We start from the raw sequence: 27,936 nt of genomic DNA on the forward strand, positions 1-27,936 counted from the left end.
GCTGGATGTGCCCTGGGAGCCTCATGAGGTTCAGCAGAGCCGAGTGCAGGGCGCTGCCCCTGGCTCAGGGGAACCCCTCAGTGTCTGTACTGGCTGGGGCAAGGAGAACATTCCTGCTGGGAAGGACTTGGGGAGGCTGGTGGATGAGAGGCTGGATGTGCCTCGGCTGTGGGGCTGGTCCCACAGCACGGGCAGCAGGGAGGGATTCTGGCACAAGCTGCTCAGAAAAGCTGTGGCTGCCCCTGGATCCCTGCAAGAGTCCAAGGCCAGGTTGGACGGGGCTTGGAGCAAGCTGGGTCAGTGGAAGGTGTCCCTGCCTTGGCAAGGGTGGGACTGGATGGGCTTTGAGGTCCCCTCCAGCCCAAATCAATCTGTGATTCTGTGATTTGACGATTCCACACACTGGGCTGTACCCTGGCTGTTTCAGGGCAGTGCTGTCATCCATGCCAAGGCACTCCCAGCAGTGGCATCCATGACCTGCATTGCACAAGGCTTTACCTTGGTTGCACCCTGCTCTGTGCCCTGTTTCATGACCCATTCCATGCCCTGCTTGATGCCCCACTCCATCTCCCCTTCCATATCCTGCCTCATGCCTTGCTGCATGTCCCCTTCCATGCCCTGTTCAGTACCACACTCCACGCTCTGTGTCTTGCTCTATGCCCCATTCCATGTCCCACTCCCATGCCCTGCTCCCTGCCCATCTCCGTGCCCCATTCCCTGCCCGTCTCCATGGCCATTCTATACCCCATTCCGTGCCACATTCCCTGTTCCACTCTGTGCCCTATTCCCTGTCTCACTCCATGCCCCATTCCCTGTCCCATTACATGCCCTGTTCCCTGTCCCATTCCCTGCCCACTACCTGCCCCATTCCCTGTCCCATTCCCTGCCCCATTCTGTACCCATTCCCTGCTCCATTCCCTGCCCCATTCCGTGCCCATTCCCTGTCCCACTCCCTGCCACATTCCATGCCCATTCCCTGTCCCATTCCGTTCCCCGCCCGTTCCCGCACTGTCCCCGTCCCGTGCCGGGGGCGTGGTTTCGCGCCCCGGTGGGCGTGGTTTCCGGGCGCGGCCTGTGGCCATTGGCCCGCTCTGGGCCCCGCCCCCCGCGGTGACGCGCTGGCCATGGCGGTGCGGCTGCTGCTGGCCCGGGCCCTGCGGCTCCTCCCGCGGTGCCGTCCGCCCTGCGCGCCCCGCGCCCCCCGCCCCGACCCCCGCCCCGGGCCCGCGCCCGCGCCCGCCGCGCCGCCCGCTCCATGGCGGCCCTGGCTGGCCTGGCTGCCGGCCGCCCGCCGCCTCTTCCTGCGCGGCCCGGCGGGCGGGCTGGCGGCCGTTGCGCGGCGAGGCCGCGGCGGCGTCTGCCTGGCGCTGGCCATGGCTCTGGGCCTGGTGGAGCCGCGCCTGGAGGAGCAGCGCCGGGCTGAGGCGGCGTGTCGCCACATCCAGGTGGGAAGCGGCCCGGGGGTCCCGCTGGGCACTCCGTGAGGGGGAGGGAGGGCCTTGCCGGGAGGAGGAGGCGTTCAGTCACCTCCCCAGAAGGGCACGGGGAGTCGCAGGCCTCCAGACATCCTTCGTGAGAGAGAGAGAGTGGTCCTCGATGTGTGGAGCCTTTTGAACCGCCCCGTGCGCGGCACAGAGTGTCAGTGCTGGGGGGAGCCACATAGACACGCCCTCCCATGAAGGGTAGGGGGGTCCTTGCTTTGGGGAGTCCCTCAGACACCCCCACTAAGGGTAGTGCTCATTGCTCTGGAGAAGCCGTCAGACATCATCCATAAAGGGGAGGGGGATTCTTGTGAGGAACCCCTCAGATGTCCCTTCTGAAGGGGACGGGGGGGTGGTCACTGCTGTGGGGAGCTGTCCAGACTCCCTTGCTGAAGGGCAGAGCCTTGTTTTATGGAGTCCCTCAGACACCCCTCATGAAGGGAAGGGGGGTCACTGCTGTGGGGAGCCCCCCAAGAGCCCCTGTGAAGGGCACGCTGGGGAGCCCCCCAGACACCTCCCCATCTCTCCCCAGGGAATGTGGGGGGTGCTGCAATGAGCAGCCCTCAGGCACCTCCCCAAACGAGGGGTGCTGGGAGCAGCCCCACAGGCACCTCTTTCTCCCCAAAAATAGGGTCATGGGAAAGCCTCTCACTCAGCAGCCCCTCATCACCCTAAAGCAGGTGCTTTCAAAAGCAAGGAGCCCTCACTCCTTGTTCCTCCAGAGAGGGAGGGGGTCAGGGCCCTTGTGGTGGGGGTTTCATGTCCCAGGACCCTGATGTTGATGCCCATGGGGATCCTGTGGTGCTGGGCCAGGCCGTGCTGGCAGGGCATGGGGCACGGATGGCACTGAGCTGATTTCCTGGGTAAAAATAGACCTCTGGTGCTCAGAGCCAGCTGTCACCTGCTCCACTGACCAGCAGACACATTCCTGAAGTTTCTTCTGAAGAGGATGCTTTCTCTCCTGTCCTTGCTGGGTTGTTCCATTTGCTGTCCCTGGTCTGTGTCCAATGACACATCCCTAGGGTGTCACTGCTGCTTTGGGGCTCATGGAGAAGGCCACTTGTTTGTATTGGTATGGTAGCAGCTGGGAAAGCACCAGACCTGTAGGATCATGAACTGTGGTGAAACTCCAGAACAGCCTCCTGTGTGCTGTTTTTCCACATCTCTTGATTTTCTGCCCCAGCTCCCTCCCATCATAGATTCACTCTTCCTCACACTAACCAGCCCTCACAGCTGACTGCCACAAAAAGGACACTGTTTTTCCTGTTGCTGCTTTTAATTCAATTTTCTTTCAAATGCTGTTTGACTTGTTTGTTTATGGAGGGGGAGAAAAGTGTAATAATGCATCTGATTTCAGAAGTGTTCAGTTAAACTTCTCTTTGCACAACCATGGAATTATGGAATGGTTTGGGCTGAAAGGGACTTTTAGGACCATCTCTTTCCACCTCTGCCAGGGCAAGGACACCTTCCACTATGCCAGCTTGCTCCAAGCCCTGTCCAACCTGGCCATGGACAATTCCAGGGATGGAGCAGCCACAGCTTCTCTGGGAAAATATATTTATATTCTAGATTGGCAAATGACTCCCCCTCCTGGTTCCTCTTCTTCCCTTAAAACGGGCACCTTTAGAAAAGACTGGTAAATTGTATCACACAAAATATATGGCCTGCAGATGATCTTTCATGTGGTTTCATTGATTCGAGCCCAGTGATTGAGAATTTCAGGTTGGACCATCCCACTAGGACGTGTAATACCACTGACACACCAAATTCTCCTCTGCTGGGAAGTCTGGGCTAACTGAGCGGGTTTTCCTGTTGGTGTTCCTTTCAGACCGTGTTTGTTGGGAAGAACAAGCCGCAGAAAGATCCCCTGAGCTCCTTGCGCTGGCAGGGCTTCAAGCTGGAGGAGTATCTCATCGGGCAGCCCATCGGGAAGGGCTGCAGCGCCGCTGTGTACGAGGCAGCCATTCCCTTCTGCCCCGCTCCTCGGGCTCCTGCTCAGAGCAGCCCTCTCCCAGCCCTGCAGCAGCAGCCTGCCTCAGCTTCCCAGGGCGCTGAAGAGGAGCCTGTGGTGAAGCACCAACCGCAAGGGGCTTTTCCCTTAGCAATCAAAATGATGTGGAACATTTCGGTAAGGAGTCGGCGCTGAATCCCCCGTGTCTGTAGCTGGGGAGTTCTGGCTGGAATGTTTAATACTGAAGTGTTGAGAGCGCTAATTAAGGAGTGCAGGATGAGTGTGTCACAACAAAGCTGTTGGTAGGTGACACTGGAGATGTCGAGAGTTAGTGCAGAGTCCCAGAGCGAGGTAATTGGCATTCATCATCCTCTGGAATCAGCATTGAGAGCTGCTGCTGAGCTCTTGGGTATGGGGGTGATGTTTTGGGAAGAAAAGGTTTTCTGAGGCTGGCTCTATTGGAAAGGTCTAAGAAGGGGAAAGCCACTACTGCCAGTGATTTAGGAGTTGGTGTCCTGTCAGTGTCAGGACAGAGATGGGTTTTCTTCCTGAAGAGTCAGTGGTCTCAGGGTGCACAGTAACCTGCCTGCTGTGTCCCCTTGCCATGCGGTGACTCTCCAAGATCTGCTCCAGTGTTTCCCAGCCCGGGTGACTGGAGATCCAGTTCCTCAATGTGGCTCTTCCATTTTTAAAAAAATCCATGTGGCTTTCCCCATCGATGTGACAAATGAATATTTCAAGAGAATCTTCCAAAATGCCAGCATCTGGAATCCCTTGGTCTCCAGATGTACCCTGGCATTTAGCTGTGGGTTCTTCCACTTGGGTTTGGAAGTTGAAAGTGAGTGCTAAGGTGTAGTTTGGATTGCTGACAGTCAAGGGTGCATTTGAAGTGACAGATAGATTTCTTTCTGCAACTAAAGGCCTTGTGGCCTCCCTTAGTGAGATCTTTAAGTAGTTAATTGCCTTCCTTGATTTTCAAGGGAGGGAAGTCCTGGAATCTGGTCTCAGTCGACCCAGCTCCAGACATGGTGCCAGCATCAGGATGATCTGCTCTCAGCTTGCTTTGGGACGGGGTGATTTCAGAGCTGGCACCCACATGGGTGTGGTTGTTGTTGCAGGCTGGTTCCTCGAGTGAAGCCATCCTGGACGCCATGGGCCGAGAGCTCGTCCCTGCCACAGGCCTGGCCTTGTCCGGGGAGTACGGAGCTGTCTCTGGCCGCAGGTATGCAGGTGGCAAGGTGCTGGTCTTATCACTTGATTAATTTGGCAGCAATTTCTACTGTTAAGGAGGTGGACAGGGCTTTCTAGAATAGCTGCTGAAAGCAGGTAAACCTGGGGATTGTTAAGTTTTGTTGGCATGCAGGGAATTGCATTGCTAAAGTATGTGGTCTAGAGGTGGTTGAAAGGGTGCATCAAGAATTTGGGAGCATTTGGGATCCCACCTGGGTCTAGTGGCTGTGTCTTAGCTTCCCTGTGTTGAAATGTGTTGGCATTTGCTGAGGTAAGGGCTGGAGGAGCCACTGATTGAACACCATTTAAATTTATATTGTGATGCTTTTTAATTGCACCGCTGCAATCGGTAACAGTGTATTAAACATCAAATGATTTCACTGTAATACAATTTGACTGTGAGGTTTGAGAACTGGTTTGGGATAAGATGGGTGCTGGACAGAGAGGTTGAAATTGTTTTAGTTAGTGCAGGAAAACTGGTGAGAAGGGAAATGGAAATGATTAGTTTGTACTCTTTGACCTGAGTGGGAAGTGAGCAAACAGCGTGAAGGTGGAAAATCTCACGGAAACTTCTAAATTACCTCAAGTTAGCTATCATTTTGTTCAGAAATGCATCTTTTTTTTTTTCCATTTGAAACAATGGAGTCCACAGCCCAGATTGTCTGATTTAAATTTCAAATCCATCCCGGCTGCCAATACAAATGAATAATGAATGCTGTGCCCGTGGCTGGCTGGGAATGCAGCAGAGCAGCCAAAGGGATATTTGACATTCAGGGGATGAGAGATCTGTGTTGCAGACAAATAGGTAACCTGCTTTTCAGGGTAGGGAGAGCTTCCTGCCTCTGCCATAAAATAGAGGTTCTAAATTGATACTCACAGTGTGAAGTTGACCTTTATTATGTCTAACAAAGTAATTGCGTTTGGGTGTTACTCTCTAGAGCTGCTGTAGCTGTTTTTGAATGGAGAAGCAGCCTGTGCCTGGCTCTGCCTTTGTTAGCAGCATAGAAGGGTTAGTGGGGCTTGAGTAAAATGAGGGCTGCATGTTATGTGTGAGGGTTTTTATCAAAGCTCTGTTTGTAGTGCAGGTAAAGCACCTTATTTCCTATTTGGCCATTGTGAATAGGGAAATCCAGTTGCAGAAGAGCCCCTTGACACCTTGGTTGGCTCAGTTTGCTCTGGGAGGCACTGGGGTTGATTCTGAGCTCTGGAGAAGGTGCTGGGAGATGCCCGTGGCTGCAGCGGGTCCATACAGGCTGTGGGTGCTCTGCATTCACCTGAGAAGTTCTGGGCTGAGGTGCTGGTTGGGAAATGGGCCATGAAACTGCTGCCCATGCTCTTGCTCAGTGAATGGATTCCAGGATGTGAGTGTCTGACTGTTTGCTTAATGTGCAGTCCTGTAATCCACCCTGTGCAGCTTTAATCTCTCTCTGATGAGGCTTCCAGTGCAGCAAAAACGTGTTTGCTCACTGCTGGGGAACCCTTTGGTGTGGAGGACAGGCCATAATAATGAAAAGTAGTTCCAGCAATAGCAGCAATGTGCCTGGGATCCATCAGAACCGACTGAGGCATTGGTGCAATCTGTGGTGTCTTTCCTCTGCACAGAAATCCTGTCCTTGGGAGGAAGAAGCTGCAGCCTCATCCGAATATAATCCAGGTGATCCGAGCGTTCACATCCTCTGTCCCTTTGCTGCCTGGAGCCTTTGCTGATTATCCTGATGTCCTTCCATTGAGCCTGAACCCCAGAGGGATCGGTCACAGCCGCACGCTCTTCTTGGTGATGAAGAAGTAAGTGGAGAGAAGCTGCTTAACGTGACTTGGGCACTCTGTCCCTGCAAAGCTTGGGTCTGGGCTGCTGCCAAAGAGCAGAGTATGCTCTTGGAAACGCCTCCCAGGACCTGTTCCAAGTTCTTGAGGTTCTGACTGTGCTTCCACAATGAAGACAAACCGTTCTTTTTAATAATTACCCCAAATTAAAGTGAGAAATGTGGAGTTTGTCCCCATTTGTCTGCCCTTCTAAGTCTGAACTTCACCCCTAGTCTGAGCACACTGCTAGAGATGGAGTAGAATCAGTAATGAGATGAGCCAACAGTGAGGTTGAGCTGCCAGTGATAAGCCTCCAGGATGCTAATTCCCATTTTTTCCCTGTTCTGCCTAGCTACCCCTTCACGCTGCGCCAGTATCTGCAGGAGAACACGCCGGATGTTCGCCTCTCCACGGTGATGATTCTGCAGCTCCTGGAAGGCGTGGACCACCTTGTTCGACATGGAATAGCACACAGAGACCTCAAGTCTGACAACATCCTGGTTGAATTTGATTCTGGTACGTAGATCCCTGAGGATAAAAGCCAGTTAATTCACAGAAGTGATTTGATCACATTGGTATTCGGGGAAGTCTCACCCGGCTGCGTGTTTGGGGGAAGAAGCATCAAACCTTTTTGAATAATCTCAGGTTTAGTTTTTAGCTTGGTATTTGCTGTGAGAGCAGCAATTCATCGATCCTGTCTGTGCCTGAGGTTTTGGATCATTAACATGGACATAGTGTATTGCTGAGATGATGGATTGCATGAGCACAGCCAACATTGACTGGAACATCCGGGAACGCCACATTTGGGATGCTGCAGGAGCCTTTGCTTCAGGCTCTTGGTTCTGTCATCTCTTCCAAGCCAGAGAGTACAGAGAGCCTCTTAAAATCTCACAGCCAGGTTAATGGTGCTGCACCCTGGGATGAGGAAACATGGGTTGGGAGGGGAGGGATCCAGCATTTTCTTCTATGTGTTCTCCTGTCAGCCTCTAACAGCAGTTTGAATTACCTGAGCTCTTTTTGGGTGTGATTGAGATTCCAATTGGCAGGAGCAATAGGAGGTAGGCAGGTGTGATTAGGCGTGGAAGAATTTGGTTGAAGAGTATCAGGTAGAGAGACACAGAGAGACCACTGGAATCCACCCTGCCTTCCTGGAGACCAGCCCAAGAGGTGACAGAGGATTCTCTGTTCCCCAGGGCTCAGGATTTAGAATCATAAAATGATGGAATGGCCTGGGCTGGAAGGGACCTTAAAACTCTTCTCATTCCAACCCCCTGCCTTGCACAGCGACACCTCCCACTAGACCAGGTCACTCTGCTGAATGTCTTTGCCCACAATCTAATGAGGGGATCAAATTCCCCCTCAGTCAGTTTGCAGGGGACACCAAGCTGGGTGTTGATGTGGTGTTTGGTGCTGCCAGGTCCTCCCAAACTGAGCCCTAACTCTGGCAGCTCTGTGTTGTTCACAGCTGGCTGCCCCTGGCTGGTCATCACTGACTTTGGCTGCTGTTTGGCGGATGAAAACATCGGCCTGAGGCTGCCCTTCACCAGCTCCTACGTGGATCGGGGTGGCAATGGCTGCCTTATGGCACCTGAGGTAAATCCCTCTGTAGCAGTGCTTTGGGGTGCTGGTTTTCTGCTTGTCCTGTTGTTGGGGCTAAAAGTTTTGGTGGCATAGAAGGTTTGTGTCCTGCCTTGAGTTAGGCTTGGTAAACATCTCTGCTGAACTATGTCAAATAGACACCTTGAGCTCTAACAGGTGAAATGTAATCAATTGGTGTTAAGAGGCAGAGTCAACTTTTCCTCCCCTCCCCTGAATTTACTCTTTAATATTTATTCAGGCTCCTTTCCATGTACCTATTAAGAATTTTATGCAGCAGTTGCAACAGTAGCTTTTGGCTAAAGTTCAAGACTGTTGTGAAATTATTTACAGTTCCTTTTTATTTCTTTGATGATAAGAAATAATAAAAGCCAAGACACCCTTAACTGTCTGCTGGACCTGGAGCACCTTGCTGTGGTGTTGGTTGTTCATCTGCAGGTCTCCTGTCTCCATAATTCCAGCAGGAGATAGCCCTTGGAACTCTGGGAGTGCTGGTCAGGGACAACAGCTAAAGCCTCAGTGCAATGTTCAGACTCCTCCCAGCATCCCAGTGGGCTGAGCAGTGCCAGAGGCTTAGAGCATGCCAATAGGGAATATTTACAGCACAGATTCAGATGCAACCTACCTTTGGGTTCAGTGTCGAAGTTTATTACAGGGAAAATACAGGTTTGAGCATTAAAAATAAAATTTCAGCACAGAGGCTGCACTCAAGCTGTTTATTTGAGTAGCCCCCTCTCTGTGGCAGGTGATCACAGCCTCACCTGGTCCAGGCACGGTGATCAACTACAGCAAAGCTGATGCTTGGGCTGTTGGAGCGATTGCCTACGAGATCCTGGGCCTGGCCAATCCTTTCTATGGCCACGGGGACTCCAGTCTGGAAAGCAGAAGTTACCAGGAGGACCAGCTGCCAAGCCTGCCCAACCATGTGCCCCTCGAGGTGAGGCAGGTGATAAAGATGCTGCTTCAGAGAGATCCCAACAAGGTAAGAAGCTGTTGCCTTCAAGATATCCTCTTTGGGAGTACCCCTGGCAGATCATTTTGCCTTTGAGGGGTGTGGGTACAGGGGTTAGGCCAGATCTCACTGCAGGATCAAAGGATGACATAAGGATCAAAGCCAAAAAAGTCTTTGCTGAGTGGTGCTGAATTGTTTCAGATGTTTGTGTCAGGACCAGACCTCGCATTGGAGGGTTCCACACAACATTATATATGTACAGTAGTATTCTGAAAGAGCTTTCTGATTCACAGGGTGTTGCCTTTGGGGGGGCTTCAGGGAGTTTTGGAGGTGCCAATGCTCCGTGCTGGTGATGTGGCTGAGTGTAGCAGGATCAGCTAACCTCCCTCCCCTTCCCTCCCCTTCCTCTTGCAGAGGTTGTCTGCGAGGGTGGCTGCGAACGTGCTGCACCTGAGCCTCTGGGGTGACAGTGTTGTGGCATCCAGGACCCTGAAACCTGACCAGATGATCGCCTGGCTGCTCTGCCAGTCTGCAGCCACCCTGCTCACCAACAGGCTGGCAGACAAGAGCCAGGTAGAAACCAAAATGAAGATGTGCTTCTTGGCAAACCTCGAGTTTGAAGACCTCTGGGCAGCAATATTCCTGTTGCTGGCATGGAGAAGCCACTCGGGGTGAAGGAACCACCTGGAACACGAGCATCCCACATAAATGGCACTTTCTAAAGGCACTTAGGAACCTGTCCTTTCTGTCTGTCTGCAGTCCTGTAGTGCTTTAGAGAACGAGCTGCAGGCCTGTGTTTAGGAGCTTGAATTTCTCTCTAGCAAGTGTTAACCACGCTGCTTTTGTGTCCCTGCTAGAGGAGATGCCCTTCTTGCTTCCTTACTCTCTGGGGGGACGGGAGTGTGGACCTTGCAAGTGTCCAGAGGTTTGTGGTTGGTTTTGTTCCCGTTTGGGAATTGATTGACTTGTAAATTGTGTGTTGAGTGAAGCAGATTCCTTTCAGAGGGGTGACTGGGAGGAGGCACTGTCTGGCTGCATTTTATAGAGAAACAATTTAACACACGGAAATCCACGCTGACAGAGGGAACTGCAGTCTCTGTTCTTGGGGTAACCATGGTGGTTTGAAACCCATTTTCTTCTGAGCTGTGAAATGACAGCCTGAAATCTTCCTGATGAGGTGCTGCCTGGTAACGTGAGCGTCAGCAGCAGTAAAAACCTCGCAGTTGTACGCAGGATAGTGGAAGCACATCATCCTCAAATCCCGCTTATCCTTGTTCTTAACTGTTGTAGCTCTGTGGTGGTGGCTGCCCCAGGGTCCAAGGCTGAGTCAGACTCTCCAGTTAGGGATAATGCTCCAAACAGAGTGAGGCTGGGCAGCAGCCCCTGCTTGAAGAGCTCAGTGTGATGCTCTGCTCTTTTACCTGTCTGTGTTTCCTTCAATGAAATAATATCCTTTGGTGTGGGGGACAGAGACATCGATCTTTAAATAACAGCCATGTTTATGAAACAGCATTCAATTTCATGGCTATAATTGTGTTTAGAGGAACTTGGGGAGAAAGTTATTTATGCTTGTTGCACAATAAATTAAAGATTTAATGTGGCTGTGGCTGCGTGGGTTCTCTCAATCCAATTTGGGCTGTGGAGCATTGGTTCCGGGGTGTGTTAAACGCAAATTCAGCTCTTTCCAGTGCTAACTGTGGAACACGGTGTTCTACTCCAAGGGGAATTTCCCAAAGAGGAACAGACCTTGCCCTAGGGATGTGTTTTGTTCTCTGCTGTGTGGTAAATCACTGTCTGCTCCTGCAGTTTCCTGCTCCTGCAGGTGGATGACAGTGGCTGATTCCCCTAATCATCACAGGGTAACCTGCACTCAGGGTTCTGCACATTGTTCCAGTGCGGCAATGAGCACAGGGCCTGGTGAATTGGGGGAAATGAACTCTTGGGCTGCAAAAGCTGCAAAAAAAGGCCTTTGTAACATTGATCTGACCCAACCAAAGTGTCTGCTGCTGTTTCTTACATTACTGAGCTCTTTCAGTGTGTTTCTGCTGCCTTTGCTTTCTGTGTGCCTGGGTCTGGCAGTGAGTCCCATGCCCTGGGCCCTGTGGAGCCTTTTGAGGAGTAAATGCTGTTGCTGTGTGGTGGATCTCTAAGCCCTCTTCCTGCCATGAACATCATTCCCGTGCCTTTCCCTCTCTCTCCCAGGTCCTGTCTCTATACAAGTAGGGAGTAGAAATTACGGGCTGGAGCCATCCAGTATCAAGTGTGTTTGCATTTGCCCAACCAGGGTTTTATCTGCACTGATTAACTCCACTCATTGGAAACTTGCTTTCCCTGGAATCTGTTTCGATTCTGTCCTCAAAAATGGCCTAAAATGCTTGTCCTGCAGCTTGTCCCTCAGGTCCTTAAATCCCTGTTAATGCTTCCCCTGTTGCTTGCATTTTGTCCCCCCTGTGGTTCTGCTGAGGTCAGACTTCCCTTTTGTTTGCTTTCCCTTCTGCCTTCTGCTAACGAGACATTTTTATGATTTTTCAGCATTCTAGGTGCTTTTGTGGAGTGCAGGTTAAAAGTACAGGCCGTTAATGCAACAAATGCTACTGTGCTGTCTACAAATGCCCAAGGGGAGCAAACTGGGACATCTCCCAGCATGTCCCTCCCACCCTGTCCCACTAATCCCTGCACAGGTTCTTGCCCCTCACTGCTGTGTTTGTTCCCAGTGTTTGCCAGGACTATGCCATTGGGAAAGGGTTTGGCTGGGAGGGTGATTGTGGAGGCTGGGCTGGATTTCTGCCCTTCCCTGGGCAGTGCAGTGTCCAGTGCACTTTGATCCCTGGAGGGAGGCTTGGCAGAGGCAGCTGGCACTCTGCCCAAGCTGGGAACGGGCTCCACAGCACGCCTTGCTGCCTTCCCAGTGAGAGAGAGGGTGGGAGTGTGTGGGTCAGGATGAGGCCTCTGCTCTGGGCTGCCTGCAGCCAGCTGCTGCCCAGGGCAGCTGGGCTCTGTGCTCCCAAGCCAGCTGTGACCACCATGGTGACAGCATCACACCACAGCCTGCGGCCTCCAGCCTTTCTGGCTGCCTCCAGCTCCCCAGCCTGTGTGTCTGCAGGGCTCCTCCAGCCCCTGGTCCCAGGGAGCAGAGCCCCCAGCTGCCGGAGCTCACAGTTCAACGTGCCTCCCAGTGCCCTGCTCGTGGCCCGGCCTGTGGGGGTCTGCTCCATGATGAGGCTTCCCGTGCAGGCGTCTGCGGAGGGACTGGACGTGGCGTTTGTGGGTGTCCCGCTGGACACAGGCACGTCCAACCGGCCGGGAGCCAGGTAAGGGCCAGCCAGGGAAGCTCATGCTTCCCTCTGGCCATCGGGCACGGCTCTCCTGTGGTGAGAGGGGTGCTGGGGACAATGCCCGGTGGCATTTCCCAGCCATGTCACGGCCCAGGTTCGGCCCGCGTCAGATCCGCGCCGAGTCGGCCATGCTGAGGAGGTACAACGGCAGCACCGGGGCCGCGCCCTTCGACTCCCTGCGGGTGGCCGACATCGGGGACGTGAACGTGAACCTCTACAACCTGCCCGACAGCTGCCACCTCATCCGGGACTCCTACCAGGAGATCGTGGCCTCCGGCTGTGTGCCCCTCACCTTGGGTAGGAGCCCCGGCCTCCCTTCCTGCCACTGCGTCCTGGCTCTGCCAACTCCCTCTGCTTCTGTCATTCAATCCAGCCTTGGCAGAAGGCAAGCGATGAATCTGTTCCCTGCCTGGGCTGTTGTGCTGTATCATGGGTAAATTCACAGGCTCTCCACTGAACAGAATGTTCTGTGATGCCTCTTCCTTTGGGTCAAAAATGAGGAGGATGGGTCCGTCTGCAAATAATACCAGTGACGTGTTTTTGGTGTGCTGTTGAGCAGGACCCAAAGCAAGAGCAGGTGTTGTCCCTTGTGTCCCTCCAGCTGAGTGAGCACCAGGTTTTGCACAAGGCCTGATTTGGGTGCGTGTTCAAGTTCGCAGCTGTTAGTGCTTGGCATTAGTGCTGCTGAAGGCAGTGAGTGTGTGGAGTAACGGGGGGCAAGTCACCAGTTACAGCGTCCTAGAAGCTGATCAAATATCTATTTATAAGCCCAATCAAGGATCCTGCTCCAAGGCTGTCCCTGCTGGCAGTTCTGCATATCTGGTCCTCCCTAAAAGGAAGACCAGGAGAAGAGAGGACCCAGGAGAGGAAGCAACCTGCACACAGCAGTGTTAGTTTTCCTTTGGCAATGAAGCCCTGCATAAATAAGTGCAGGATAAATGCAAAGAGGGAAAAAATTACTTGGGAGCAAAAGTAATGAGCACTGAGCAGCTTCTGTAGTGTATTCCCCCTCTTCCCTGTGTCTTCTTGCAGGTGGAGATCACACCATAACATACCCAATCCTGCAGGCCCTGGCTGCAAAGTAAGTTTCTAATCTGGAGATGGAGAGGAAGGACCTGGGAAGGAGCCTCAGCAAGGCTCCAGGTTTGCTGTCCCTGCTGTTGGCAGGGCCACCACACACGGGACAGGACTAGCGTGGCCACCGTGTCTCGAGCAGGCACGGTCCCGTGGGGCTGGTGCACGTGGATGCCCACACGGACACCGGGGACACGGCCCTGGGGCAGCGGATCTACCACGGGAGCTCGTTCCGGCGCTGTGCGGAGGAAGGGCTGCTGGACTGCGGCCGCGTGGTGCAGATCGGCATCCGAGGCTCCTCCTATGACCCCGATCCCCACAAGTACTGCCGGGAACAGGTAAACTGATCCGCACACAGAGCTGTGTGCTCCCCCTGCCATAAATACCACGTCAGTAACGTTTACTTGGCTTCAGACGGGAAATAAATGCATTTTTTTGCCTCTTGTTCCATGCCAGCGGCTTGTCTGCAGGACAAGCACTCCCGGCTCGCTGAATATCAGCTGAGTGGGGAGTTAGTGTCTGTGTGGGGAGTGGAAGGTGTTTCCAGGTGCACTTCTGCAGCTTGGCCCTGGAATGAGGATTGTTCCCGGTAGATATTCCCCAGCAGGGCAGGGGATGCTCCTCATCTCCCCCTTTTCCTGTGCTCCCGCAGGGTTTCCGCGTGGTCCCAGCTGAGCAGTGCTGGATGAAGTCCCTGGAGCCGCTGATGAGGGAGGTGAGGGCGCAGATGGGGGAGAGGCCGATGTACATCAGCTTCGATATCGATGGGCTGGACCCCGCCTACGCCCCGGGCACCGGCACCCCCGAGATAGCCGGGCTCACACCTGCACAGGTGAGGGACACGCTGCCCTGCCCAGGGGGAAAGGGCTCTTTTGCTCCCTTAAAGGAGGTCGTTTCACCAGCACAGCAAAGTGGAAGTTAGGGAGGCCAGGAAGTGTTTCCTCATGATGGTGGGGAGGAAAATGTGGAACTGATGTGATTTCGTCTGTAGAGGCTGGGTTTCCTTACTGGAATATGGGGAAAGCAGAGCCTGGACCGGTCTGTTAGGTCAGATGTGTTTCTTGATCCCAAATCCATTTTTTTCCCTAGGCTTTGGAGATTATTCGTGGCTGCAAAGGCCTGAACATAGTGGGGTGTGACCTTGTGGAAGTTGCGCCAATGTACGATGTCTCTGGTGAGTCTGAAGATGCCTGAGGGCAAGACAAGTGCCTGGCACAGGTGCCTGTGGGTGAAAGCTGTTGGATAAACACAGATTTCCTTTTTGTGCTTGTTTTTTTAGGCAATACAGCCCTCCTGGGGGCAAACCTACTGTTTGAGATGCTGTGTGTCCTCCCAGGAGTGAAGACACTGTGAGGGCAGTTCCCACCTGCCCTGGGGCAACGCTTCTCTGTGTTCTCAGCCAGGCTTTCCATGTCCCCTTCCCTTCAGACAGCTGCAGCCAGCATGGGTTTTGCAGCATGAAATAAATGCCATTTACTACTAGAAAAGGTATTTTTTAGCTGGGAAACTGTAGGGAACAGGCTAGACACCCCATTTAACAGGGGTCTGGAGCTTTGGAGCTGGCCTGGGAAAGGCATAGTGAGGCTAATGCCATTTTGCCTCTGGAATGATTCACCCAGCTCACAGGGCTCCTGGAAAAACTCTCACTGGTGAATGATTTGTCCCATTAGGATGCTGCAGCAGGACAATGAATTTGGAAGAAGGGAGGACATGGAGGGGGCCTGAGCCTCCTGCTGAGAGTAGGGAGATACTTGTCTAGATTGCCTGCTGGTGAAATAACCAGGAGTTTCCTATGGCAGGAGCAGTTTTAACGCTCCTGAAATTTCTGAGAGGACATGGAGGTGAGGTTAGTTTGGACATGGAGACACAGAGCCACCTCATCACACATTAAAATAGTTTATTTTGGTTGCGAAACTGTAATTGTCTTAAAACAAAATGACATCAGTGCCTGATCACAAATACAAAAACAAAACAAAACCCCCCAAAAATAAAAAAGACAAGTTTGCCAAATAAGTTAATTTCCCCCCTCCCAGTATCAAAAGTGCAAAATAGGTACCTAGTTCTCAGTCCTACTTGTCAGGCTGCGCTCGTGTCCTGGCTCCTGGTTGCTGTGGGTGAAGGGCAGAGACAGAGACAGGAAGGAGTTTGGGAACAATCTCCACTCTGGGGCCTGTATCCCTTTGCCTCAGCTCTGAGCACTGTGCCATCGCTCAAATCTCACTAGGAAAGTGCACTAGGACCCAATCTCCTCAATCTTTGGATTACAAATCACCGCGTGTGGAACAGAATCACAAGTGTTCAGAAAATGATGGGGTGATGGTTCATGGCTGCTGGGAGAGGGCAGATCCCGGGATAAGCAGCTCTGACTGTGGTCTCAAGACAGCAAACACCTGGAGTGCCATGCTGGCACTAACCAGGGGGCAGAGCAGCTTGGCTTTTGCTTCACTTAGGCAAAATTTCCATAAAAATCCAGGAGCTGTGCTCCTGTCCAGCCCCAGCCAGCACCAGTGGACTGATGCAAATACTCCCTGGCTGAAAGGGGAGGTTACCTGTGCTAAAAAGAAAATAAACCCAATGATTCTGGCAGCATGCAACACAAAATGGATGTGAAGGCCATAAAGCCTTCTCCCCTTCCTCAGGGTTGGGCTGAATTCCCTCACTGTAGCATAACTAGGCACTTTTTCATGAGTTGTGGGTTTTCTCCTTCTTTCTGATCAGCTGAAGAAACAGCAGAGAGCCAAAGAGCATTCTTCTGCTATTGCAAATGTTTAAGATGTTATGTGGAGCCTTCTGCTGGGCTAAAAACTATTCCAACCACATCCTGCATGGCAAGCTGTGGGAAAAGTGCAGGAGTGCTGCAGTGATTCCTCCAGCCAGGTGGAAATGAAGTCTAGAAGCATCAGGCTGGTGTTTCACTCCCTCTCTGCTCTCTATCAGCGCTGCCTGTGTGCCTTCACAGGAGCTTCACAGGAGCTCCTGGGCAGGGAGAAGACTTCACCTTCCTTCCTTCCCTCTACTTTAGTGCCTCATTCCATGGCCCAGAGTGCACTGGGCTGGAATTAACTCACATTAATTAACCTCACATAGGGATAGTTTGTAGTATTGCAGCCTTTATTTGAAGCACGTTGTACAGGGGATCTGAGGTACCTGTGGGGGCTGGAGCATGCCAGTCTGCTCCCAGGATGGGGAAATGCAATGAGGCAAGGCTTTGGGAGCAATTAGGGCACACAGGGAGTGCAATGACTGGAGCATTCCCAACTTCTCTGCGGGATCAGCAGCTAGCTCAGGGGTTGGCAGTTATTCCTACTGACTGGCTGCTCTGCTAAGATGGTAACTAAAGTGGCAAGGGCTGAGTCTGGAATTAACACCATGTGTTCACTGAGTGCTCTGTGCTCCAAGCCCTGTGACAAAGGCCACTGGCCCCCATCCCTGTGCTTTGGCAATGCTGGAGCCTGATGGTGCCACAGGGTTCCAGATCCATGGAAGGAGGAGGCCTGGGTGCCAATGTCAGCCCCGGTGCAGTGGAAAGGAAGAACAAACCTCACAGGATTTCAGTCCTTGCCACAAAGAGAAGCCCTGCTGCCTCACTATGTCACTCAAGGAGTGTTAAGCAGCCACCAGGCTGCTGTTTATCATCCTTCTGCCTTACCCAGGGGCACCCTTTCCCTGTGGTGCTGGAAGCAGCTGTCGGGGCACTGCTGCAGCGAAGCAATGTCCAAACCCAGGGCTGTGCAGCTGCTCTAACCTCACACACCCCCAATGCTTCCAAAAGATGAAAGAAATACCCAAGCAAACAAACACAAAGCCACGAGAGCAGCCTGAGTGTGCAGAAATGGAGGTTTGGGGTAAGAAGGAAATGGGTGAGAGGCTGAAACCCAACATCTCAACCTCCAACTAAACCAAAGGAGATTCACACGCACGCAACAGTCTGATGATACAGCACTTCTGGGGCAACATTTCAAGAATACAATCATTGAAGGATGAGGTTCCTTGATACAAAGGAAGGTTGGTTCGTACTACAGCTGGAAAGGTGTTTGCAAGGAGCCCAGGTGACTCCCTGGCAGCTATGTAGAGTTTTTTACACATCTACTGGCTCATAGCAGCTCACGCCTACAATCTGAGGACGCAGGTAAAATTATGGCTCTAGGATACATCGTCTAAAATCGACAGAAGCAGAAAAGGCATCTGGGAAATCAACATGACATTTAAATGACTCAACACTTTGACAGTATTTTACGGCCGTGCCCTTTCCCTCCCTGTTATGGTTCAGCCAGTGAAGCTGCAGGTGGAACCATGACACGAGGAGCATGAAACATGCAGATCGCCCACGAGCCTGCACCACGGGGGGGTCCCAGCTAAGGTTTGCTACAAGGGAGATGCTCCTAACTGGATTCTGCATCACTTACCATGGGGAAAGCCGAGAGAGTGCCACTGCCTGGTGGGAGGAGGCCTTTCGGAAGGGCAGGGCCTGGAGGGTCTGGAGGGTCTTGCCAGAGTTACACCATGCACCATGGGCTAAGCACACGGGGACGGGGAGGGAGTACCATGACCCGGCCTGCATCACCGGCCACAGCTGGTCCAGACCCAGGGAGGTCACGGATTTCTTCAACTGAGGTAAAACAAGAGGTGGGATGGGGGCGACTCGGGAAGCAGACGTGGCAGGACGAGAGGGGCACAATGGACTTCTTGGCTCTGGGGTTGTAGAGCGTCCAAACGCACGGCGGGGCGGTGGAGGGCACACGGGCGCGCTTGGCTGCGCTCCCGGGCTCCAGAGGCGGGAGGTGTGTTCTAATTGCCGGCCCCAGGAAAGTTCATCTAAAACCTAAAGTCCATTCAGCAAGCTTGTTTGAGTATTCCTGGAAAGAGCTGTCCCTTGTCATCTTCATAAAAAGTTTGTCCCCTTAGAATCTCTGTAAAATTCCTCAGTCTAGTGCAGGCCACGAGGGGATATAGAACCTCTGTAAGGAACCCTCTAGAAGGCGTTCCATCCAAAAGGACAATTTGTGTAATTTGTTTTTAATGGATCTAGATCCCGGGCTGCAGGAGGATTTCCCTCTGGCTTCCGCATGTTGTAAAGCGTCGTAATCCTCGCACGATCCCAGGGTTCCCCCCTCGTCCCCTGATCTGTGAGGCTTAAAGAGGCAGAAGTATTTCTTGTGGCCGTTCAGAGCCAGGACATAGCCTGTGTAGTCACGCTCGAGGAAATGCTTGTCGTACTGGTTTGGGATGGGGGCCGCATCCTGTGCAAACTCCAGCAGATACTCCAGCCACTCTCGGTGCTTATCCAGGCTGAGGAAGGAGAAGTGAAGAGAGCTGCTTCTGGGGGAAGAGCAGAGAAGATACTGGGATTAGCACGTGTCCTGCGTCTGGCTGGATTCCTACTGAACAGGTAAGGAATTGTCAACAAGGACAGCCCAGAGCTGTGTTGCTGCAGCTCCTTTTTCAGCTCAATGTATGCAGCACTGTCGTGCTTTCTATTTGTCAAATCATGGCTGCAGTCAAAGTGGCACCAGGACCCAACCCCTCTGGCTACCACCACCAAGTCTGGCTGGGAACAGCCTCTTGGTTTTTGGTGGCTCATTGCCACTGATGAGGGCAGAGGCCGCTTTGATCAACAGAAGCATTCACTCCTAACAATGGAGCCACTCCCACTCCTGACGTGTCACCACAGCAGCATCACACAAATGGTTAACACAGCAACAGAAGCCTGGGAGAGGGCCCAGCCTACCCTGTGAACATGTAGACTTCCAGGGCGAACTTCTGGAGCAGGGGGGTTTTGGTGGAGTTGGACAGGATCAAGACAACGTTCATGTGCCCTGGCCTCAGGCGCACCAAGTTACTGGTGTAGTTGATGTCTGTTAGCTCAGTCACCTCCACAAAGCTCTTTTTGGGAATCCTGCTGCAACAAAAACACCGAGTGAAAGGGGGGCAAAGGACTGGGAGCAACCAAAGATGGAGAAATTGTGAGTGCATCTGCCAGCCCGTTATGCTGAGCCATCCCTGTGCCCTGTAGCAAAAGCCAATGTAACTGGTGCAATAGCTTGGTTTGCACCTCTCTCAATGAGTGGGTCAGACCTTTCCCTTTCCCCCGAGAATGCTCTCTTGGGCAAACTTGGTGGGAACTGTTTAATAAGCAGATTAGTGTCCCCTTGTCCTTGCTGGCTGGGTTCTGGCTGCACACTGGTCCTCCTTCCTTGCTGTGCCTGCACTGCCCTGCACAACTGCACTATGTGCAACTTCAGCACTTCTCTGCTCTTTACTAACCCCCCTTGCACAGGTGCTCCCTGAGCAATGCTTCTGCAGAAAACATTCTGGAAAAGTTAGAGAGGGAACCTGTTACTCTCTTTGCTGAAGCTCGCGTCGTTCTTCTCCGTCTTTGTGGCTGTTTCTTCTTTCCCCGAGGGTGGAGTGTCCCTTGTGTCACTTGAATCACTGCAGAGGAAAGGCATTTTGTGCGTGTTTAAGGCTTTGGGGCTGGACTGTAGAGCTATCCCTGAGTGCATTTTGGTGCACACTCACCTGAAAGCTTGAACAATAACAGTGCCAAAGAGAATGAAGAGCGCAGAGAAGAGCAAGGACAGGAGTGGCATCATTTCTCGCCTGAGGGAAGATGTGCAAACAGCAGTCAGATCTGTGAGTTCACATCTTCCACCTTGATTTCAGTTCCTGCCTATGTCAGATAACATAGGCAGTGTGCCTTCCCAGAAACTCAGCTTGTTTCTTGGGTCTTAAAGGCCATCACATTTTTGAGTGCTGTCCTGCTCCCACCCAAAAGGATGCTAAAATTGGATCTGTGTTAAAATAAGGTGACAAAGGTGACATGGAAGCTATGAATACCAACAATGGATGCCCAATCCATACCAGTTACTGTGAAACAAACTGTCCCACCAGTCTGAGATGTAGTCCACTGTGGAGTAGAACCATCGGATAAGGAACATCTGTTTGAAAAGAATGAAAAGCAAAAAATGAAATGACAAAACTGCTATAAAGAGCCCCAACAGGTTCACAGCATGCCATGAGATTCCTTCTGTAAGCAAGAAATCTTTCAAGAGTTTTGCCTTGTTATTTTAAAATAAAAACAATGCCTCTGAACAACCATAATGGGACTGTCCACAAAGTCAGGCATCTGGAAAGGCTGTGCACTTACAGGAGCGAGCTCATCATTCAGGTCTGCCACAACGGTCTCTGACGACAGAAGGCCAGGGTCTGTCCTCAGCTGGTCCAGGAGATCCAGGAGGATGAAGTTGTCCTCTTTGCTGCCTTGCCAGGCCTCCTCTAAGACTTTATAGGCGATCTTCCCCGCATTATTGCGTCTCTCCAGAATGACCACCTGGACGAGCCAAGAGCATGGCACACATCAGAGAGGAAGGGGCTTTTGTTTTCTTCTAGACAGACGATTCATTTCAAACCACTGCCCAGAATCAGGTATCACATCAAGGTACAACATCAATTAAATGACAGGCTAAGAGAAGAAGAGATTAAAAAAATAAAACGCTCACAGCTGATCTTCCACGATACTTCTCCTCATCCATCAGCAAGGCGTCTGCGAATTCTGGCTGCCGATCACTGTAGATGTGCACAAACCTCAGCGTGTCTTTTGTGTTGGCAACAGCAAAAGTCAAAAATGCCTCATAAGCCTCAGCAAACTTCTCTCCTTCCTCGGTAAGCAAGACCACGCAGTGCCTGGGTGACACAATGAGATGCAGATTAAGAGCCAGTCTGGAGGTGAGAGGGAATGACCAACCCCTTTCCTCTTGGCAGAACAAAGTGACAAACCAAAAGTGACTCTAGGAGCAGTGCCAGAGCCTTGGGAAACAAAATGGGAACCCCTCACTTACTTCCGCTGACGGTGAGACTTTTTCACAGGACACAGCTCCTGGAACAGCCTCTGGCTGGTGAGCCTGGCCACCATGAGGAACTTATTCTGGGAAAGGAAGTCATCAATGAGCTGCTTCTTCATTTCTCGTGCCTGGCAAGGACCAAGAAAGCAGAAGTCGGAAATGAGCAGGAAGAGGAGGGGAAAGCTGTCGGATGTTCCTGGAGAAGGCTGCCAGCCCTTGTGGTCATCCCTGCAATCACCCAAGATGTTTTGAGGTCCCAAGACTGGAAAGTTACAGGTGTCCCCGCTCCCCAACAGGCTGGAGTGCCCCAAGCTTCTCTTGTCCTAACACTCTCTCTCCTCCTCCAAAGCCTGAGTTTAAGCTGAGAACAAACACTCTTCCTCCAAACTGCACCACTGACCATGCCCTCATCACCAGCTCGGTCAGAAAAGCTCTGTGCCTGTTTCCCTAAGCTCTTGGAGAGGGCTCTGAGTGATACCTGCACAACGTCAGCGGGTCGGTCGATGTGCTCCTTGAAGATCATCATGGTGGGAGTGTAGACGTTGATGTTGTACTGGCTGGACAACTCCTCGGTGCCTCGCAGTCCGACGTACACGTAGCCAAAGGAGAGGTAATCTCGGTAGGCAAAGGCCGTCAGCTGGGCAGGAGAAAATCCCCAGCACAGTTATGTTACAGTGTAAGCATCTGCTCCCCCAAGTGCCCGTGGTGACTTTGCTCCAAGAACACATCCCACACATCCCAGGTGATGTTTGAATCCCATCATCTCCCTCACTGAACCAAATTTTGCATCCTCTTAGTCATTGTGCCAGGAGTCTCCACGGATCCACAGCTTTATTTACAGCCTGAGATGTTGTAGGGTGGCAGGGGCTTCTTAGGAAATGGGATTTTCAGCAACCCAAATTAGATATGCCACAAACATCTCTCATTCCCAACAAAGGTTGTGCACCTGTGTTGCTGCTACCTCTGCAACACACCTGCACCTTCACACCCATGAAGGGTAACTGTGCCAGGATGAAGAAACAGACTCCTTACAAAGCTGGTCACCTGGCCATATAATTTACAACCTAAACAAATCAGCTTGCTCTCCTCAAGCCAGTCAGTGGTGTCTGGAGGCATCAGTCCACCTCTGCTCATAGCAGTGGTGTGCTGTAATTTGGAACATCTGGATTTGTAAGCAAGTCAACAATGCAGTGAGAGAAATGGCATTACCTTGTATAACAACGGCACAACTGGCATGTGATCGAAGAGCAGCACGTGGGGCTTGTTGTCTTTCCTCCAGTGGGACAGAAAGCGGATGTAGTTTTTATCTGTAATCTTTAGACAGAAGCAGAACATCAGTTTAACCTCTGAGCTGTCAGATACCAATTTATATATACATAAAAATGGAAACCCAAGGGTTAAAAGAAGCCTGAGAGCTCCAGTAAACTTGCTCTGTTTCAGGAGTGCTGCCTCTCAGAAAGCACATAAATGGCTGCAGTTACTGTAGAAGGGGAAATTATCCCTATTTTTGGGGTGAGAAGTCCAATAACTCCAATAACCAGAAGACAAGTGAAGAGTCCATTGGGGAAGGTGACTGTCGTGGTTTGACCAGGAAGGAGTGGGAATTCTGGGAAGCTGTGGTCAAACCAATGAAGGTTTTGGGTTTGAGACTGGCACCCGGTGTAGCCAGTGGGGTTTGGACACACCTCCGAGAATACACAGGGGTTAAAAGCAAGGCACTACCCTTGGCACTCCCTCTTTTGGACATCGCAGCGAGGAGTTCAGATCTCTCTCCCCCGCCCAGCCTGCTGCTGCTGGGCGGGGGAGGGACGGCCATGCGGTAGGCCTGGGGCCTGGACAGAGATGGGGTTGAGGGGGCTTCGGGGGGCTTCAAGGATGGAAGGGTGGAGGAGCCCCAAGAGACATCGAGACATCGGGCAGCCAGCCCCCCCCCCCCCCCCCCAGGAGAGAGAGAGAGGGCCGGCCCAGGAAGAGAAAAGGGGGGGGAAAAGAGTGCCCGGCCGGCCGCAGCAGCAGCACGTGTGGGAGTATCATCTCGTCCCAGGACAGACAGAGACTGAAAACTTTTAACCCTTTCTTGCATGATTGGGGCCTTGCAAAAATGCTAATCCTCCTCGAAGCTGAATAAGAAGGGAGATGAGAGATGAGATGAGATAAGGACCTGGCCCGGAGAATGTGGAGATGATTGGATGGGGAGAGATGATTTGGAGTGGCCTTTTGGCTGGACTTTTCTCGTGGCTATGGCCTCAGTTGTTCCTGTGACACAGACTGCATTTAGGGGAGGCAGTGCCTCAAAACCAGGAAGGTTCTTCGTGAGGACCCCCCGGCCCCAGGGGGTTGGAAAAATATGGGGGGGACAGATGTCCCAAAAGCAGAGACTGTGCCTTTTTGGAGTGAGACAAGGCATCCTTGAAAGACAACCCTAAAAGCAGCTCTGGCCATGTCTCGGTGGTGAGAGCACTGAGCATGGAAGGAAGATGTCACAAGCGGCAAATGGACTTTCCGGGCGGTGCCGAAGTGACAGGGAAGCACACGAGGTTTCAGTGTGTTTCCACGAGAAGCCTATGGAACGAGAAAGACTCCTTTCCTCTTCATGAACTGAAGTTTGAGTATACTAAAGTGTCGTGCTGGGCTGGGCAGTTGTTTTGGGAGAATGTATTGGATTGGGAAAGTCAGGTGGTGGGGGAGGAGGAAAAATGGTTTTTTTTGTAAGGTTTTCAATTTTTTTTCTTTTTTCTTATAGTCTTTCCCTATTTTTCCTGTAGTTTTAGGTAATAAAGTGTTCTTTATGTTTAAGATGGAGCCTGTTTTGCTTATTCCTGGTCACATCTCACAGCAGACACCAGGGTGAGGCATTTTCATGGGGGGCACTGGCTCTGTGCCAGGCTCAAACCATGACAGTGACCCAAGGGAAAATGAGGTGAGGTGAACAAGGCCATGAGCAGAGGCCAGGCAGGTGAGAGTGCTGTGGGGGCTGACCCGGCCACATCACAGGGGTGGTGGGCATCTTAGGACTCTGTCAAAAATCACCAGAAGGCTGAAACAAAGGAATATTTTATCAGTTAGGAGATTTTACTTATGACTTTGAAAGGGCTCATGCTGCCAGTTCATTTCAAAGGTCTGAAGGAAAACTGGACAAAACAAACGGGACTCTGTGTCAGTGAGTTTTAGCAGACATGACCTATGAGGTAGCAAGTGGTCCCTAATTTGCTGGATGAAATGCCAAGAAAGCAGGAAAGAAGTGAAATCCAGCAGGTTCCTGTTCTAGGGATAGCTTGGGTAGAGCCCTGGCAGCTGTGGGGTGTCACAGCTGGGGTCAGCTGCCACTAGAATCACTGGTGTGACCATGCAGGATCCTCTTTTCAAGGACTAGTGTTACAGAGCTGGGGGGTGGGAACACTTCTGACAGCTCCAGGACTTGGAGCTTTGTGCCACAGATCAGCTTGGAGCCTGAATTAAATAGATTATCCACCGAAACAGCCAAGGAGAGAGGGATCTCCAGGCAGAGAGGAACAGCAGCATCTCCCACCCCTGCTAGAACCTACCTTTTCAACAAGATTCCCTGGCAGAAGGTTCTCCACGAACTGCCGCAGGTTTTCCCGAACAACAGCGTTGTGGAAGAAGGTTATTTTCCCATTAATGAGCCCCAGCAGGGTTGGAGTGCTGTGGGCACCCAGATGGTGGGCAAGGCGCCGTTCGTACCCCGCGTGAACGACGCCGATTCCTGCTCCTGGAAAAGGAGAGCACCAGGTTTACCTCTAAGATCCCCCACAATCCAAATGCCCAGTGCAAAACTGATGACCTGCTCCTTTGCCCAGCACCCTGCTTTGGAGTTAGGAATGTTTGGGAGAGCATTAGGATAAAACCCTGAGGACATCCACAGGGTCTGAACTGGGTCACACAAACCTGAAGGCAAACCACTGCAGCCTTACGAGGTGAGGGACACACACCCAACCCCAACAACCGCATCCTTACCCAGAGCCTCCAATTCCTGAGCAACTTCCTTCCACACGGGCTCGATGTGGATGCAGCTGAAGCACCAGTCTGAGGTGATTTTAATGAGGTAAGGTTTCTTGAAGCTATCTGGCACGATTTCATTGATGTAGTGGGAAAAGTGGAGCAAATACTTCTCGTCGGAGGTGTCGCGCCTCTCGGAATTGAAAGGGAAATGGAAGAAGGACTCATCAAAATAGAAGCCATCGTGGAAGCGGTGGAACTGGCGGTGCTGCTGCTGAGAGAATCCCTGGCTTTCTCCAGCATCTCCGTAGCGATCAAAGTTTGCCCTCTTTTCCTCATTGGAGAGAATCTGGAAAGCAAATGATGGAAAAATGATTGCCCGAAACCATGAGGGGGAACTGCCCTGACTGTAATCCCTCAGTAAATAACATAAGCAATGTGCAGTCTTTGCTGCACATCAGACAAATAAATATTTTGAAAAAGGAAGCATTACATCCTTCTCGGCTCACTGTGGTAAATAAGGGTATAAAACCCTCATAGCCCAAAGAAAAGCAGCCCCTAAATCCAGACTGCTGTACCCACTTCTGGAACCAACAGCTCCTTGGGTCTGAACATCCTGTGTTCTGAGCACAAACACTTTTCTGGAGTGGCTTTTGCTGGTGTCTCTTTGAATCTGGAGGGTTCAGAAAGTACCAGAAGTTTCACTGAGCAGCCAGAAGCCATGCAGAGAAACTGCATTTTTTCGCAGGGAAATAAAGATTTATTTTGATTTCCATGGGCTTGGCTCCACAAACTGGAGCAACCAATTTCCAGAACGTGCAAATAACTACTGCTAAGACTAATTTGAGGTGACTAAATCCCTGTGATGATGAATGTTGCTTACATGACCCCAAAATGCTTTTATGTATGTGTGACACAGTCAACATGCTGGTCAGCTGGGCAGGGCTTGGGGAATACCCACTCCTTCCTTCTTTGAGGCTTTTTAGGCAGAGCAAGGCAGACCTGTAGCAACGTATTTACAGCACAAACCATGCTGGTGACCCCAGTGGCTCTGTCAACAAAGCTGAGCAAGTATTTGGGTGGGTAATGCCCACCTCCACAGAGTTAAGCACCTTTCCCACACAGACATACACTGGAAAAACACAAAGCAATGTATGGAAAACTAAGGTCACTTAATGTTAACGATATCAGGAGTTTACAGGAAGCATGTGTTACCTCATAGGCCTTGCTAATCTGGATGAATTTGTCCTCTGCTCCCGGGTCCTTGTTTTTGTCAGGGTGCCTGTGGGGCAGAACCAGAGGAAAAGGGGTCAGTGGGGGAGCTGTTGGCCTCTGTTTGGAGGTGAGGAGGACATGGGCAGTGAGGGCGTGCACTGACATCCCTGAGGCTGAGGTCAGATTTATACCCAGCACAAGCTGTCCCTGCCCAAACCCCATCCCAAAATGCAGCACTGGGATGTGGGCTGTGTGCCTGTGGACCTGTCCCTCTGTCTGCTCCATCCCCAGCAGCCTGAGCCCAGGACATGGAGCGTGTCTCCTTCCTAGCAATGCCTCCCTTGGCTGCTGCCCTACATAACCACCAGGTTCTTCCTTGAATCACCTTCTGCCTTGGCCTCAGGGATGTCTCACACAGAACAACACAAGCTCTAAAAGCTGCAGGTAAGCCTACTTTATTAATTTCTTTTCTATGCTGTAAGCCTGCCCCTTACCACACACCACCTGCATGAGGGGCATGACATTTGTGCATCCAACCCATTTCCCTTCCACAGCACAGCGACTGAACGGCCCTTGGACATCCAGGTATCAAGCTGAGACTTCAACCCTTGTGCATTAGAAGTTCCCAGGGAGAATTTTTTCTCCCCACAGTGAGACTCCAAGAGAACTTTTCCCCCCATCACCTGACTCTGGGAGAACTTCTTCCCCTTGCAGCCAGACTCCAGGAGAACTTTTCCCCCCACAGCCAGACTCCAGGAGAACTTTTCTCCCTGTAGCCTGATTCTGGGAAAACTTTTTCCCTTTGTAACCAGACTCTGGAGGAACTTTTTTCCTGTAGCCAGATTCTGCAACAATTTTCCCCCCACAGCCACACTCCAGGAGAACTTTTCCCTCTGTAGCCAGATTCCAGGAGAACTTTCCCCCACCCGTAGCCAAACTCCGTGCGAATTTTCCCACCCCAGCCAGACTCTGGGAGAACTTTTCCCCCTCTATGGTGATTCTGGGAGAACTTTTTCCCCCTCGTAAGCAGACTCTGAGCGAACTTCTCCCCCCGCAGCCGGACTCCAGAGGGTTTTACAGCAGTATCGCCGGCATGCAGCATCTACGTGTGTGTCAGGCTGACGGGCGGCCTGCGAGGACGCCGGGGCGCACCGCCAGGCGAGGAGGCTCACGGCACCGCGGGCCGCGGGGCCTGCCGCTGTCACCGAGCCGGGGCCGGGATCCGCTCCGGGGCCGGGCGGAGAGGGTGCAAGGGCAGCACGTACCATTCCCGGGCGAGCCGCTTGTAGGCCTTCTTGATGTCGGCCTGGCTGGAGCTCCGGCCGACCCCCAGCACGCGGTACGGGTCGAAGTCGCCCGGCGCGGCCGCTGCCAGCGCCGGCAGCAGCAGGAGGAGCAGGAGGCAGCCGGCCCGTCCCGGCTCCATGGTCCGGCGGGCCGCGGGCGGAGGAGCGGACGTGCCGCCCTCCCGCACCGAGCGCCGCCGCTTCCGGCGCGCCCG

General features: G+C 52.3%; 3 protein-coding genes across 3 annotated transcripts; 2 read left to right on the forward strand and 1 right to left on the reverse strand.

Annotated features, from left to right (window-relative positions):
* The first annotated feature begins 1,124 nt into the window (after nucleotides 1–1,124).
* PINK1 (PTEN induced kinase 1) lies at nucleotides 1,125–10,613 on the forward strand. The gene is made up of 8 exons (XM_064730930.1): nucleotides 1,125–1,445; nucleotides 3,310–3,609; nucleotides 4,551–4,654; nucleotides 6,265–6,447; nucleotides 6,818–6,981; nucleotides 7,931–8,058; nucleotides 8,807–9,043; nucleotides 9,428–10,613. The coding sequence occupies exons 1-8, from the start codon at nucleotides 1,125–1,127 to the stop codon at nucleotides 9,686–9,688; spliced, it is 1,698 nt and encodes a 565-aa protein (XP_064587000.1). The 3' UTR covers nucleotides 9,689–10,613.
* Nucleotides 10,614–11,793: 1,180 nt separating this feature from the next.
* Nucleotides 11,794–15,339, forward strand: AGMAT (agmatinase (putative)). The gene is made up of 7 exons (XM_064730931.1): nucleotides 11,794–12,324; nucleotides 12,443–12,645; nucleotides 13,381–13,429; nucleotides 13,565–13,760; nucleotides 14,075–14,254; nucleotides 14,512–14,596; nucleotides 14,702–15,339. Exons 1-7 carry the CDS (start codon nucleotides 11,954–11,956, stop codon nucleotides 14,773–14,775), a joined length of 1,158 nt encoding a protein of 385 aa, XP_064587001.1. The 5' UTR covers nucleotides 11,794–11,953; the 3' UTR covers nucleotides 14,776–15,339.
* On the reverse strand, nucleotides 15,332–27,915 carry DNAJC16 (DnaJ heat shock protein family (Hsp40) member C16). Its single transcript, XM_064730929.1, has 14 exons — nucleotides 27,701–27,915; nucleotides 26,436–26,502; nucleotides 25,239–25,569; nucleotides 24,809–24,993; nucleotides 22,473–22,577; nucleotides 21,742–21,900; nucleotides 21,261–21,391; nucleotides 20,922–21,105; nucleotides 20,570–20,752; nucleotides 20,284–20,360; nucleotides 19,942–20,022; nucleotides 19,756–19,854; nucleotides 19,151–19,321; nucleotides 15,332–18,741 (listed from the first exon to the last, which is right to left on the reverse strand). The coding sequence occupies exons 1-14, from the start codon at nucleotides 27,859–27,861 to the stop codon at nucleotides 18,345–18,347; spliced, it is 2,331 nt and encodes a 776-aa protein (XP_064586999.1). The 5' UTR covers nucleotides 27,862–27,915; the 3' UTR covers nucleotides 15,332–18,344.
* Nucleotides 27,916–27,936: the final 21 nt, after the last annotated feature.

The sequence above is a fragment of the Zonotrichia leucophrys genome, chromosome 21 (genome assembly GCF_028769735.1).
Source record: "Zonotrichia leucophrys gambelii isolate GWCS_2022_RI chromosome 21, RI_Zleu_2.0, whole genome shotgun sequence".
Classification (NCBI taxonomy): Eukaryota; Metazoa; Chordata; class Aves; order Passeriformes; family Passerellidae; genus Zonotrichia; species Zonotrichia leucophrys.

Excerpts from the sequence above, each read along its gene's own strand:
- AGMAT (XM_064730931.1), top strand. The coding sequence starts at position 11,954 with ATGAGGCCTCTGCTCTGGGCTGCCTGCAGCCAGCTGCTGCCCAGGGCA. Across the intron at positions 12,325-12,442 it reads TCCAACCGGCCGGGAGCCAG|GTTCGGCCCGCGTCAGATCC; the intron begins GTAAGGGCCAGC and ends GTCACGGCCCAG. Across the intron at positions 13,761-14,074 it reads ACAAGTACTGCCGGGAACAG|GGTTTCCGCGTGGTCCCAGC; the intron begins GTAAACTGATCC and ends GTGCTCCCGCAG.
- PINK1 (XM_064730930.1), top strand. The coding sequence starts at position 1,125 with ATGGCGGTGCGGCTGCTGCTGGCCCGGGCCCTGCGGCTCCTCCCGCGG. Across the intron at positions 6,982-7,930 it reads CCTGGTTGAATTTGATTCTG|CTGGCTGCCCCTGGCTGGTC; the intron begins GTACGTAGATCC and ends TGTTGTTCACAG. Across the intron at positions 9,044-9,427 it reads TTCAGAGAGATCCCAACAAG|AGGTTGTCTGCGAGGGTGGC; the intron begins GTAAGAAGCTGT and ends TTCCTCTTGCAG.
- DNAJC16 (XM_064730929.1), bottom strand. The coding sequence starts at position 27,861 with ATGGAGCCGGGACGGGCCGGCTGCCTCCTGCTCCTCCTGCTGCTGCCG. Across the intron at positions 24,994-25,238 it reads TCAGGAATTGGAGGCTCTGG|GAGCAGGAATCGGCGTCGTT; the intron begins GTAAGGATGCGG and ends CTCCTTTTCCAG. Across the intron at positions 21,392-21,741 it reads GACCCGCTGACGTTGTGCAG|GCACGAGAAATGAAGAAGCA; the intron begins GTATCACTCAGA and ends GGTCCTTGCCAG.